The 13,638-nt window shown below is 39.3% G+C and overlaps 1 protein-coding gene across 1 annotated transcript in view; it reads right to left on the bottom strand.

Moving 5' to 3' along the window:
- Window positions 1-8,416, bottom strand: part of TYR (tyrosinase) — a gene marked incomplete at both ends in the record, with an annotated part of 73,039 nt that extends 64,623 nt beyond the window's left edge. Inside the window, one exon of the mRNA XM_084249437.1 lies at window positions 7,598-8,416. Coding sequence (XP_084105563.1) covers window positions 7,598-8,416 — 819 coding nt within the window. The remainder of the gene's footprint in view (window positions 1-7,597) is intronic.
- Window positions 8,417-13,638: the final 5,222 nt, after the last annotated feature.

Here is a 13,638-nt window from a genome sequence, read left to right as displayed (position 1 = left end):
ACAAATTACTTAAGCTTTCTGAATATCAAGGTTTTTTTTAATTAAAGATTTATTTTATTTATTTATGCATACAATAGCTGAGATGTAGAACTGAGGTGTGGGGGGCAGTGAGAGGACTCACCAGAGACAGATTGGGGAGCAGAACAGGCAGATTGACTGAAATACACTGCTGAGGGGAGCAGCGGGCCGTGTGGGTTAACTCCCTGGCTGGGGATCAAACACATGATGCCCTGACTGTGGATTGCTTCACAGTGCTGAGACTTAACCCCTTGTGCCACCAGGAAGGCACCTTTCTGTGTATCATGGTTTATCACCTGCCAGTAGGGATTACAATAACTTTTTAGGAAGGATCAAATAATCTAACATATATAAAGCATTTAGCATGCAGTGCCAGTTACAGAGTGTTTAATGAGGCAATTATTGTAATTACCATTAAATTGTCATTGGGCAGACAGCCAAAGCGTTTATATAAAATTTATTTATAAATATATAAATGCTTTGGCTGTCTGCTCAATGACAACTATATATATATATATATACATATATACGCATATATTTATAAATATATTTGGGATAGAAGTATTCATGCATTTTTTAAAGATTCATTTTTATTTATTTATTTATGGCCTACACCTGTTTGTGGGGTATAGGCCAGAGGTGGGGAGGTGAGAGGATCCACCAGAGACAGAGTGGGGAACAGAATAGGCAGATCAACTGAAATACACTGCTGTGGGGAGCAGTTGGCGAGTCAGTGTGGGTAGCTCCCTGGCTGGCATCAAGATCATGTACCCATGGCTGCCTATAGATGGATAGCCCGGAGACTTAACCTCTGTGCCACCAGGGATGCTCCAAAAGCATTTTTAACCCTGAATCTGTTACTGTGGTTGAATAATCATTATTATAACAAATAGCATAGATATATCATGCAAAGATATAATAATAATTTCCACATATCAGACTCAAAGATTATTTTAGATACAAAATTAGTTATTTTAAATAAATGTATTTCATTTAATCCCTACACAGGGCCTCACCTGGTGGCGCAGGCAGTTGAGCGCAGCACTGTAAAGCTGTCCACAGCCTTTGCAGCACGTGTTTGATCCCTGCCGGCCTGGGAGGCTCTCACATGGTGAAGCAGACCACTTCTGTCTCCCCCGCTGCTCCCCTCAGCAGTGTATTTCAGTCAGTCTGCCTGTTCTGTTCCCTACTCTGTCTCTGGTGAATTCTCTCACTGTCCCATGCATCTGGCCTGTACACAGGATCTTGTATAAATAAATGAATAAATCTTAAAAAAAAAGTAATCCCTACACAATAACACTTTAAAATATAACCTAATATCAGATCCAAAAAAATCTCAAAATAGTTAAATAATTTGCCATGATCTTAGAATTAAGATACAACAATCTGGTGAAAAATTTATCTATATGTCTCAAAAGATTAAATACCCTTTCTGCTACATTATTCTGATTTTTATGCCATTCAAATTTACATTAAAACCAAAACCGAGCATATATCATGATCCCCCCACCCCATTTATTTTCTGTGGCAACAAACCGAAGCACAAATATTCCTCATAACTCGTCTAGTATCATCTGGTAAATGGCAGAGGTCTTTTGATGAGGAATTTGTTCTTTTTATTTCAAAACAGGTGACTTATGACATATGAAAAATATCAAGTGTTCCAAGTAAAATGAAGAAAAGTAGATAAACAAACAAACAAAACAGATATACTGATAAGGTATTGATATTGAAGATCTACAAAGAGCTTATACAAATCAACAAAAAGAAAACAATCTAACCAAAAAATTGGACAGAGGAGCTAAAAAGATACTTCTCCAAAGACATTCATACAATCATCAGTCATATGGAAAAATGTTCATTATCACTATCAGGGAAATGCAGATCGAAACCACAATGAGATACCACCTCACCCCTGTGGAATGGCCCATATCAGAAGAATCAGAAACAGCAAGTGCTGGTGACGAAACCCTATTGCACCACTGGTGGCAATGCAGACTGGTCCACCGCCTATGGGAAGAAATGTGGAGAGTCCCCAAAAGTCTAGAAATGGACCTACCATATGACGCAGCAATTTCACTACTGGGTGTTTATCCAGAGAACATGAGATTGCTAATGCAGTAGGAAACCTGTGCTCCTCTGTTCACAGCAGCACTATTACAGCCCAAGTATGGAAACAACCGAAAGCCCCAGAACAGGTGGCTAGAGCAAGAAAATGTGATCTATGTACGTAATACAATTCTGCTCAGAAAACAAAAAAAGAAAAGCTCATGCTCTATGTGTGGCAACATGGCTGGAACTGGAAGGGATTATTCTAAGTGAAGTGAGTTAGAAAAAGAAAGATAAATAGTGGATGGTTCACTTATATAAAGAAACTAAACAAAGGATCAGACAGAGACAAAATGCAAGACGGACCCTTGAGCAGACAATAGATCTGAGACATTAGGAAAGCAGAGGAGGGCAAGAGCTGGGGAGCCTAGAAAAACATGTTGGGGGGAGAGTAGAATGGAACAGTGAGGAAGGTGGGTGCTGGAGTGGTGGTGAAACTATGGCAACCTAACCCTAGGGGGAAAACCTTATAATGTGAAAAATAAAAAGGATGTCCCGATAGTAATAACAATTATTGGAAAAAAAACAAACAAACAAACAGACAAATAGATCTACTAATGGATAAGGTGAACCGAGGTGATGTTGTTCTAAATTTAAAGAAATAGCAACAAAAACTTTCAGGTTCAAAGATTCCGTTATAGCATCAGAGCTTTCTTTACTTGAAAAAAATAAATAAATAAATAAGAGTAAACCACAAGACACTCCACAGAACCTTTTTCATAAAGTAAAAAGTGAAGCTGTTATTTCAACGAGCTGTTGCCGTGGTTACCTAAAACCCATGACTGCTAAAATGTGACATTTTTCTTCTCACTGTTTGCTTCCATGCCATGTGCCTTTCACCTGATGAGTGAATTCCTCAGTCGCATTTTACACGTGTCTATCATGTAGGAAATATATTCTCCGTTTTTCTCCATCATGACAGCTTCCTTTGATTTACCTTTTATTTTTATGAGTAACTTATCTGTTGCTTGCATAATATGGATCTAATTGGATTGAGCAACATTATTTGTACTTTAATGTTATTAAGCACTCCAACCTCCAACATAAATGACTGTTTAAATTTATGGTAAACATACTTTCACTTTAAAATTTCTTTGAACAAAAATAAATAAATAATACAAATAAAACAGGAATTCTGAATATAAACAGATAAAATTAACATGAAAACTACCTTTTCTTGGGCTTCCCCTGGTGGCCCAGGTGGTTGAACACCACGCTGTGAAGTTCTCCTCAGCCTCTGCAGCAATGGCTCCACTGCAGATGGCTGGCGAAGGTCCCACATGGCACAGCAGACCTCTCCTGTCTCCCTGCTGCTCCCCTCAGCAGTGTATTTCATCAGTCTGCCTGTTTTGTTGCCCGCTCTGTCTCTGGTGAATCCTCTCATCCAACCGCGCATCTGGCCTGTACCCCGGTTCTTGTATAAATAATTAAATAAATCTTAAAAAAAAAAAAACTACCTTCTCTTTAAAGATTTAATTATTTATATTAATTAATATATTTATATTAGGGCCTCCCCGGTGGCGCAGCGGTTGAGCGCTGGGTTGCGAAGCTGCCCGCGGCCTCTGTGATGCCGGTTCGATCCCCGGCTGCTCCCTGGCCACCAGGGAGGGTCCCACTTGGCGTGCAGACCTCTCCTGCCGCCCGCTGCTCCCCTCAGCAGTGTGCTTCGGTCCTTCTGCCTGCTCTGCTCCCCGCTCTGGCTCTGGTGAATTCTCTCACCCTCCCGCACTTCTGACTGTACCCAGTGCTGGTATAAATAAATAAATAAATCTTTAAAAATACATATATATTTATATTAATTAATATAAATATATTTACTTATTTATATGCTGGGGTGTAGGCCAGAAGTGCAGAGAGTGAGAGGATTACACCAGAGACAGAGTGGGGAGCAGAACAGGCTGATTCACTGAAATACCCTGCTGAGGGGAGCAGGGGCGAGACAGGAGAGTTCTGTTGTGCCATGTGGGTATCTCCCTGGATGGGTATCGAACTCCTGCTGCAGTGGTTGCAGGCAGCTTCACAGTGCTGTGTCTTATCCCCATCACCCCCAGGAAGACCCCTAAAACTAACTTTTTTCACATATAATTCTATTTAATAGAAAACTTTGCCAGTAGATTTTACTTGTCTCACATAAATATTTTAGAATATCTGGCCATGCGGTATTTTTTTTTCTTAAGGTATGTTAATACTGAAACTAACATTTGTCTTCTTTTCAATTTTGTTTAATTCAGCCTGTATTCATAATACCCATGTCATATACCATGTAGTAGTGTTATAATATAAATTTGGACAAAGTATAATGATCGCACAAAGTGGTGAGACACAGTTCCTCCTGATTAAACAAGGGGGATCACTTAAAGTTTTATGTAATGTTTTCATTATAACCTGAATTAAAACAATTACCTCAGTATATCTGTTCCAGCTATCTGTGCAATTGGATTTTAAGCGAGTTATGACAAGTTAGGTTTCATGTCCTTGAATCAGTGGTTTATTTCTGATCATAAGTGGTTGCTTATAACTAGGGAATACCATAGTTGACTTGAAATATCATTGAAGTCAGAAGTATAGTGGGTTTTAAGTTTCAATTCTTTGTCCTTGGACCAATAATCCTATGTTCTTTGGTCTCTGCATGTTTCTGTTATAAAAGGGCAGTGCACTACAAAACTTTTTTTTTAAGATTTATTTATTTATGCATGGTACAGGCCAGAGTTGTGGGGGCTGAGAGGATTCACCAGAGACAGAGCGGGGAGTAGGACAGGCAGACTGACTGAAATGCACTGCTGAGGGGAGCAGTCGGCAAGTCAGGAGAGGTCTGCTGCACCATGTGGGTTGCTGCCTGGCCAGTTGAGGGCATCGAACTCCTGCTGCGTAGGCTGTGGAGGCTCTGGACAGCATTATAGGCTGTGTCTCAACCCCTGAGCCACCAGGGAGGCTCAGTCAACTACATACCTTGATTTTTTTTTTTTTTTACTCAGAGTTCATACATACTATGAATCTCTAAAACTTCTATTTTTATGAAGAAATATGAAATTAAGAAAAAATGGAGGCTTTACATCAAAGGAGCTTTCAATGTTGCTAATTTGAAAGGTATTAATGAAATTACCGCATGGCCAGAATCTAAAAGCTCATATCACATGAACTACTGTAGTTTTCTATTTCAGAGCTCAAGTCAGAAGAATGTATTTGAATTAGTGGTCTAGTGGTATGTTTATTATAGATTCTGAGTTGTAATGAAATAGATTCATAAGTAATTTCCATATTAATTAAATCAGGGATTCTCAGTGTTGATGGCACATGAGAATAACATCAATTTTTAAAAGTAAAAATGCCTGGACTTCACAGCAGATGCCCTGAATGTCATTTTTGTGGTAGAAGGTAATTGAGTAAAACCATATAATTTTATTTTTATCTCCCTAAGTGATTTAGAGGCTGAAAACTATTAAACATAAACAATACAAACAACTGATCTTATTTTTTTAGGAGAGACAGGATAGAATGGAAACAGTCCAAGAGCATTGGAATTGACTGTCACCTCCTATAATGCATCAACCGCTTGGTTGGTGGACACAAATGTTAATTCATTTCACCTTCCTTATTTAGAATGTTGTTTGCTTGTTTTCCTTCAGAGGGATTCATCTACCCTTTTTCCTAATTTTATGTTTAACAGATTAATGCACAGCAGTTTAATCCTGGAATAATATTGAGACTAATGCTGTAATCCTTTCAGTCCAGTGATTACCACTAGACCAGAAAATTTACTTTATACATAAAAATGGCCATGATCAAAAGGAAAAAAAATCTATTCGATAATTAATAAATGATTAGAAAAAATACAAATACAGTTCTTGTTATGATCAGGTGGCATATATATTATGTAATTAAATATCAATTACTTTTCTTAGGCTTCAGTTGGCTATTATAACTCTTTAATATTTGTACTTTAAGTAATTCCCCAGACTCTCTGGGTCAGTTGAAGCTAAATAGTTAAGAAAACATTACAACAAACCAAAACTCCTATATCCAAGCTTAACAGGATTTAAACATCAAAGGAGGATATAAGCACTTGATGAAAGATATGCATTTATAGATTGATAAAGGAGGTCTGAGGTTTACTGAAATAGATTTTTTTCAAGTATATTTTCCTACATAAATATTAACTCGTGATAATTACTGACATTAGTGACACCAGAAGTTACACAGTGAGCATTTCTCAACGAGCTCCGAAGGCTCCATTTAGAAGCTATGTCAACTTACTAGGAACAGGTAACAGGGGAAAGTTATTCCCCTGTCAAAACTGCAGAGTGCAAGGCACAGATGGAAGATTATTCCTATCTCATTCAATATTGTACTGATGCATTGCTAGACAAAATTGCTGTATTAGACATGTCTAGTATACAGGCAGAGAAACATTCCCTCCAATATGATTTTAATATGGTAAATAATTAAAAACATATCCCTCAGGTTATTTTTTTGTCTCTTAGCCAGTGTGAAAAATTCAGGTAAAACTGAAATTAAATATCAAAATAATTCTCCTTTATTTTATACAACACCTCTGATGTTTTCATGTTGAGACAAGAAAGTTTTTTTCTTCTGTAGTCTATTGAAAAGAGAGACAGAATGGGTCAGATCATTTAGCTAAAGACATCATAGCAGTCATGTTCTTGGAAATAGTATAGCATAGTCATGCAGCCAGATTACCTGAGAACAAGCATTGTATCAGCTACTTTCTAGCTCTGTGATCTTGTGCAAGTTACCTAATGATTTTGTAATTTAATGTTTCAATTAATCTTTAAAATGAGGAAGATGAAACAAGGCTACCCTTGAATAGGTCTACCCATAAGCTGAATGCTCAATGAATATTAGGTTATTTTCATTATTTACCTAATTGTGCCTCAGAATCCTCATATATTTTATCAATGAAGATTTGATATATTATTTCACAAGCTTTCTTGGTGATAATAATCACCACTGACACTGAATAAATGATTCATCCCAGAATCCTTCCTTAAAGATTCTGATTGATGGGTCAAGAATAGGGTGAATAATTTGTAGTTTTATTGTGTGTAGTAAATGAATTTTATTGTAAAGAAAATTTCAGAACCACTAGCCTAAGTTATTTATTATCACTAGCCTAAGTTATTTATTATTTAGTCATCTAAATATTCAATTGCCTATTCATTTATCTTTTACCAGGCACTATTCTAGGTGCTGGGAGATACAGTTATAGACTAAGTATTCTATATTTATTAGATCATAGGAAATTAGAACTAGACAAGTAAGCACACAGATGTCTATATAACTGTAATTATGAAATATGTTGTGGAGAAAATGCATAAAGTTTGTTGAGAGCTCTTAACAGGGAATATTTTCTATGTTTGCAGAGAGAAATGGGGAAGGATATTTAAGAATACCTATCTGAAGAGGCTACTGCTAAGGTTCCTTTTGCTCTGATATTGTATGTTCATCTTACCTGCCAGGACGAGAAGATGGATGCTGGGCTAAGTAGGTTAGGGTTCGCCTGGTTGCGACCTCCCATGTACTCATCTGTACAAACGTCACAGTTTTCTGCATCTCGCCAGTCCCAGTACGGAATAGTGAAATTCTCATCCCCTGTCAGATTCTGGATTTCTTGTTCCCACAGCAATAAGAAGAGTCTATGCCAAGGCAGGAAACCTGGTGCTTCATGAGCAAAGTCAATGTCTTTCCAGATTTCAGATCCCCCCAGCAGGGTATCCCTTGACACATAATAATGCATCCAGACAAAGAGGTCATAAATATTGATGTCACTAAACATAGGTGTTGATCCATTATTCATTTGTCCATATGTGCCTGTGGGAATGACATAGTCTGGGCTGGTAGTATGCTTGGCTAAAGTGAGATAAGCAAGAAATTTGTCCTTTTCTGGGACACTCAAATCAAAGATGTTTCTTCTCACCAACAGTCGCCTCTCTGTGCAGTTTGATCCCCAAAAGCCGAACTTGCAATTTCCACAGTTGAATCCCATGAAGTTGCCAAAACACTGGCAGGTCCTATTATAGAAGACAGAGGGCCAAGCTTCCCGGTCATCCACCCCTGTGAAGGGGAATTGTGGCCCAAGGGGTGCATTGGACAGAACAACATCCTGACAGGAACCCCTGCCTGAGAGCTGGCCGCATGGACTGCCATCGCCCCTCCACAACGGGCAGCATTCCTTCTCCATCAGGTTCTTGGAGGAGGCACAGGCACGAGGGAAATGGCCTGTGCAGGGCCGAAAGCTCCACAGCAGGAGGTGTAGAACCGCCAGCAGCATTCTTCTGCTAGTGCTCCGTGATCTGTTGGAGCTGGTTAAGTGACTCACGCAATTTTCTTTCCAGCTACCCCTACAGTGACTATCACATGTTTTGGCTCAGACCTATATAATACCACTCCCACCTCCAGATTCAAACACTCTTTATCTTAAGCTTTCATCCTCTGAAAAGCACATGACTCTCTTTTGGCTGAACTTGGCATGCATCCCACAGTGGACTGGTCCTATGTTAAAGTGAGGAACACTATTTAACTTTTATAGTGTGATCATTACAGTTAGAATAATTATATTAAAAATAACCAGTTTGCTTCCCCTCAGACAAGAATTCCAATCGCAGTCTTATGGATAGTGCAAATGAAACTTTTGTCTATATCTGTGATAGATTCCAAATTAGACTGATATTCTACCAAGTCCTTTTGTCATTTGTAACAATATAGATGGAACTGGAGGGGGTTATGCCAAGCGAAATAATTCTGAAGGAGAAAGACAAATCTGCATGGAGTCATTTGCATGGGGATGTAGAGAAACCAAACAAAAGGCCGGGTAAAGCCAAGCTAATAACAAATCCTAGAAATTTGACTATAGAACTGGGGCTATCAGAGGGGAAGGAGCAGTGAGTGGGGCAAGAAGAAATTGAGAACAGAGCAAAATGTGTGGAGGTGGCTAACAGTGGGTGCTTTGGTGGTAGGTTTGTGTGGTAACGGAGCATGATTGGGGAGATTCTGTACTGTAAAACAATCAGCATTGTAAACCACTGATACCTTAATAAAAATAGTATGAAAATATTAACAATGATAATGCCATATCTAAATTATCTCAGTTAGTTGGCTATAAAATGAATGGTGATTTGAAGTTGAAAATGAAAAAAATAGTGTCAAGAATCTCTATTCTTTTTTTACAGTATTTTTTTTTCTTTTTAAGATTTATTTATTTATTTATACAAGAACTGGGGTACAGGCCAGATGTGCTGGAGGGTGAGAGGATTCACCAAAGCCAGAGCAGGGAGCAGAACAGGCAAACCAACAAAATACACTGCTGAGGGGAGCAGGGGGCGGCAGGAGAGGTCTGCATGCCATGTAGGACCCTCGCCAGGGGTCGGGGATCGAACCAGTGCTGCAGAGGCTGCGGGCATCTTCGCAGCCCAGTGCTCAACCGCTGCACCACCAGGGGAGGCCCAAGAATCTCTATTCTTGATAAAGGTCAGACAATGTTAGAGATAATGGGCGCAAATGTGGCAGTTTCTCAGAGACTATAAAGAGGCCACGTCATTGGCAGATCTTAGTTTTGTAAGAAGATATTACTTCAGGTGTATTTCAGGCAGTCTGCCTTTTCCGTTCCCTACTCTGTCTCTGGTGAATCCTCTCACACTTCCACACATCCGGCCTGCACCCTGGTTCTTGTATGCATGAATAAATAAATCTTTTTAAAAAGATTAGTGGGCTTACACAACAAATATGTATTGGTTATCTATTTTGTTTCAGGAAATCTTTATTTCTGTGTATAGTGAGTAATATAAATTGAAATACAAGGGCCTCCCTGGTGGCACAGGGGTTAAAGACACAGAACTATCAACCTATTGCAAGCCATTACAACATGAGTTTGGTCCCTGGCCAGGGAGCTACCCTCATGGTGCACCAGACCTCTCCTGTCTTGCCCGGTGCTCCCTTCCGCAGTGTATTTCAGTAGATCAGCCTGGTCTGCTCTTTACACTGTCACTGGTGAATCCACTCACCCCCTGCACCTCTGGCTTATACCCCTGTTCTTGTATGCATAAATAAATAAATCTTTAAAAAATAAATTGAAGTACATTGATAAATTGTAATTTTAAATATGTGTACTGGTTTTCAAATGAATAAATATTAAAGATGATATGTATATCAGACTTTTAAGGAAGTGACATCTCTGTGAGCTGAGGATACTGTGTAGTTTTGGATAAGAGTATTCAAGTTTATTAAAGAGAGTCCCTTGAACAAAAACATTAAATGGTGGGCAGAAGATGGAAAGATGAATGACAATGGAGATAAAGTTTCAAGCATGGGGATCTACAAAATCAGGAGCTGTGTTTCATCAATGGGCTTGGAACATTGATTCAGGTAGACCCTTCCCCACTACAGGAAATTAAACTTGGAGTCTTAAAAAAAAGAAGTCATTTAAAATAAGGTGAGTTGAATAATGAGAAGATAAGAATAATCAAATCAAATCAAGTTTTCCTTTGGGATTCTCCCTTCCTTTTCCTCCCTATACTATAATCTGGATTATCCTTTCAAATTAAAGAACAGGTGGGAGAAAATGAAAGCTCTGATGGAAGCAGCAGCAGTTTGGTGCTTAGCAGTGGCTTCTGGGAAGCTCGTCTTTATCCTGGTGAGGTTGCAATGTTAGTCTCTCCACTCTCTTCCCTTTCTGGAGTTGATTTTCTCATTTAGAAAAACATCAAGGTTTTTCCATACATTCCCTTGAGACTCAAAGCAACCTTTTAAAGACAGAATGAACAGAATTGGATGAGGAGGAAGAGAAGTTTCTATGGAAATTTTGCCCCCGGCTGAGTTCAGAAAGTCATCACATGATCTTCACAAGGAGGCTTAATCTTTTTTCTTCCTCCTTTTTTTCAGGACCACAAAGAGATTAGCATAAGGCTTCTCTTCCCTGGGAAGTCTTAATTCTGTACTACTTGTAGCCACAAAGGACTTTTATAATTACGTTCCCTCTATTGCAGACAGAATTCATCTTTTTCATGTTCAATTTAATTAAGAATTTTGCTTCACACTTGGCCCCACCCCCTTCATGAGGCTTCCCATTGAGTAACTTGAAAGCCTGGATCACACCACTGGGTCTCCGTGTCTATGCTCCCAAGTCTCTTTTTCACAATCTTCTGCAAATCCTTGGAGGAAAACCTAAAAAGATTTTCTCTAAATTTCCTTCACAAGTTTGATTTCCTTAGCTTTATAGATCTCATTACCCCCAAACATAGGGCACTATCACCTTTTATCCTTATGTATAACAGTCTTATTGTGAGTACAAACTTCATAAATATCAAACCCCATTTAGTCTGGTTATTCCCTGAACTCTAGATGTCCATTCTCTAGGTGTCTCTAGTTTATAAAATTGATTAATAACTTCTTAAATTGTTATAAAAATCAAAAAGTTATTAGGAAAGATGACAGAGTGACTATGTATAGTATGACTCATATCCAAGGTAAGTTTTCTGGGAGAAGCTACATTTTTAAGTGGTGACATCTGCAAGAAGTGTTTTTAGTGAAGAGAGGAATAGTTGGAGAGAAAGCATTATAGGTAAAGGGTATGTCATATGAAGACACTCCAGAAAGAAGCAGTTTGACAAGTTTAAGGATTCTAGACAAGTTCAAAGATAAAGACAGTAATGGGGAATATAACAATAAAATTTATAAAAAAAAAAAAAACAAAGATAAAGACAGTTAAGTAAGTATAGCCTTCCGAAGCTATAGAGATGCAGTATGAGTATACATGGACCCCATTCTTGAAGGGTTTGGTGAGGGGTTATGATGTGATCACAAGAAAATTGAAAACCTTTAGCTCAAACTGCTGAGACAATAATAGGTTTTGCAGCAGCAGGAGAGTAAACATAGGAATAACAATTAGGGTATTATTGCCATAATCCAGGCGAAGTTTTGGGTCAGTTAGAGAAGAATGATGATCCATAAAATGGATAGAATTGAATGGATTTAAAAATATATGTGGGTAGGGGCCTCCCTGGTGGCACAGGGGTTAAAGACAGCATTATCAAGCTATCACCAGCCACTGTGAAAGGGAACTGCTAAGCAAATGAAATCTTTCCTTTCTTGCTAAAGAGTCCTAGGCCTGGTGCAGTAAATAATGCAAAGTAAGTGTAAATGACAAGGTTGCTTCCTTAATAAGCATATCTAAAGTAGGTGACATTCTAACACATGGGACCACTGGCCAGGCTGATTGATCTCCCAGGCCACCCTTGGATATCTGCATTTCCCCCCCTTTTGTCAAGAACTGTTGTGCTCACTGACCAATGTTATCAATGTAAGATGGTTGTGTATAAAAGAGAGGAAGGACTAGGGTCAAAATAAAAGGGGGGTGCAATTGTATTGGGAATAAAACCAAAATGAAAATGCATACATTGTGCAAAAATGAAAAATGATGTAAGAATTATATAAAACAAATTATTAATTAAAAAAAAAAGAGAGAGACCCTTTATCTCTAGACCAGGGCTCAGACCTTATAGGGCTACCCAGGTCTGGGACCTCCTGCATGAATAATAAAGCTTCTCCTGACCTCACCATTCTGAAGTATTGCTTGTTCTTCCCTTGCCTGGGTAAAAGGCTAGAATTTATTTCTGTAACAACTGCAGCAGGAGTTCTGAAAGGAAAATGCCAAGAAAAGGAAAATCTTTCCCTGTTAAAGAGTCATATACCTGGATATATAAATAGCAAGTTTGCTTCTTTAATAAGCAGATCTAAACAAGGTCTGGCAGCCTCTAGGCTGATTGATCTCCCAGGCCATCCTCAAAGATCTGTATCCTTCCCCTTCTCTTGTGTCAAGAATTTGTAGGCTAACTAACCAACTTTATCAAGTAAAGTGTTTATGTATACAAGAAATTCTTTGTCTCTAGACCAGGGCTCAGACCTTATGGGACTACCTGAAAGGTCCATGCAGGAGGCCGGAATGCAGGAGCCAACCAGGAAGTCCACCTGGGGGGCAGGAATGGGGATACCTGCCTGGAGGATTCAGACAATGAGCCTCCCCCCTCCCCCTATGAGTCTCTTCTCAGACAAAGAACCTCTACCTGCCCTACAAACTTTTCCTGCCATAGGAGCCCAACTACCCACCTGACCTCTCCTCACCCTATAAAACCCTGCTTCCCCCTAACAACGTGCGCGGCTTCACTGACCCCCACCTTGGGTGCGTGAGGTCCTCCCAGGGCGCAATAAACTTTCCCTCCCTTTGAGAAATGTAGCCTGGCTCTCCTTTTCTTTACTGCGCCGAACCTTTCACTACCCAGGTCTGAGACCTCATGCATGAGTAATAAAGCTTCCTGACCTCACCATTCCTAAAGTACCACTTGTTCTTCCCCTGCCTTGGTAAAAGGCTAGAATTTATTTCTGCAACAGTTCCATCCCCAGCCAGGCAGGGAGCAACCCACATGGCTCAGCAGACCTTTCCTGCCTGCCTTCTGCTCCCCTCAGCCGTGTATTTCAGTCAGTCTGCCTATTCTGCTCCCC

Source organism: Talpa europaea, assembly GCF_964194135.1.
Source record: "Talpa europaea genome assembly, chromosome: 1".
NCBI classification, from domain to species: domain Eukaryota; kingdom Metazoa; phylum Chordata; class Mammalia; order Eulipotyphla; family Talpidae; genus Talpa; species Talpa europaea.
The sequence above is the reverse complement of the archived record's forward strand: the minus strand, read 5'-3'. Positions and strand labels throughout refer to the sequence as shown.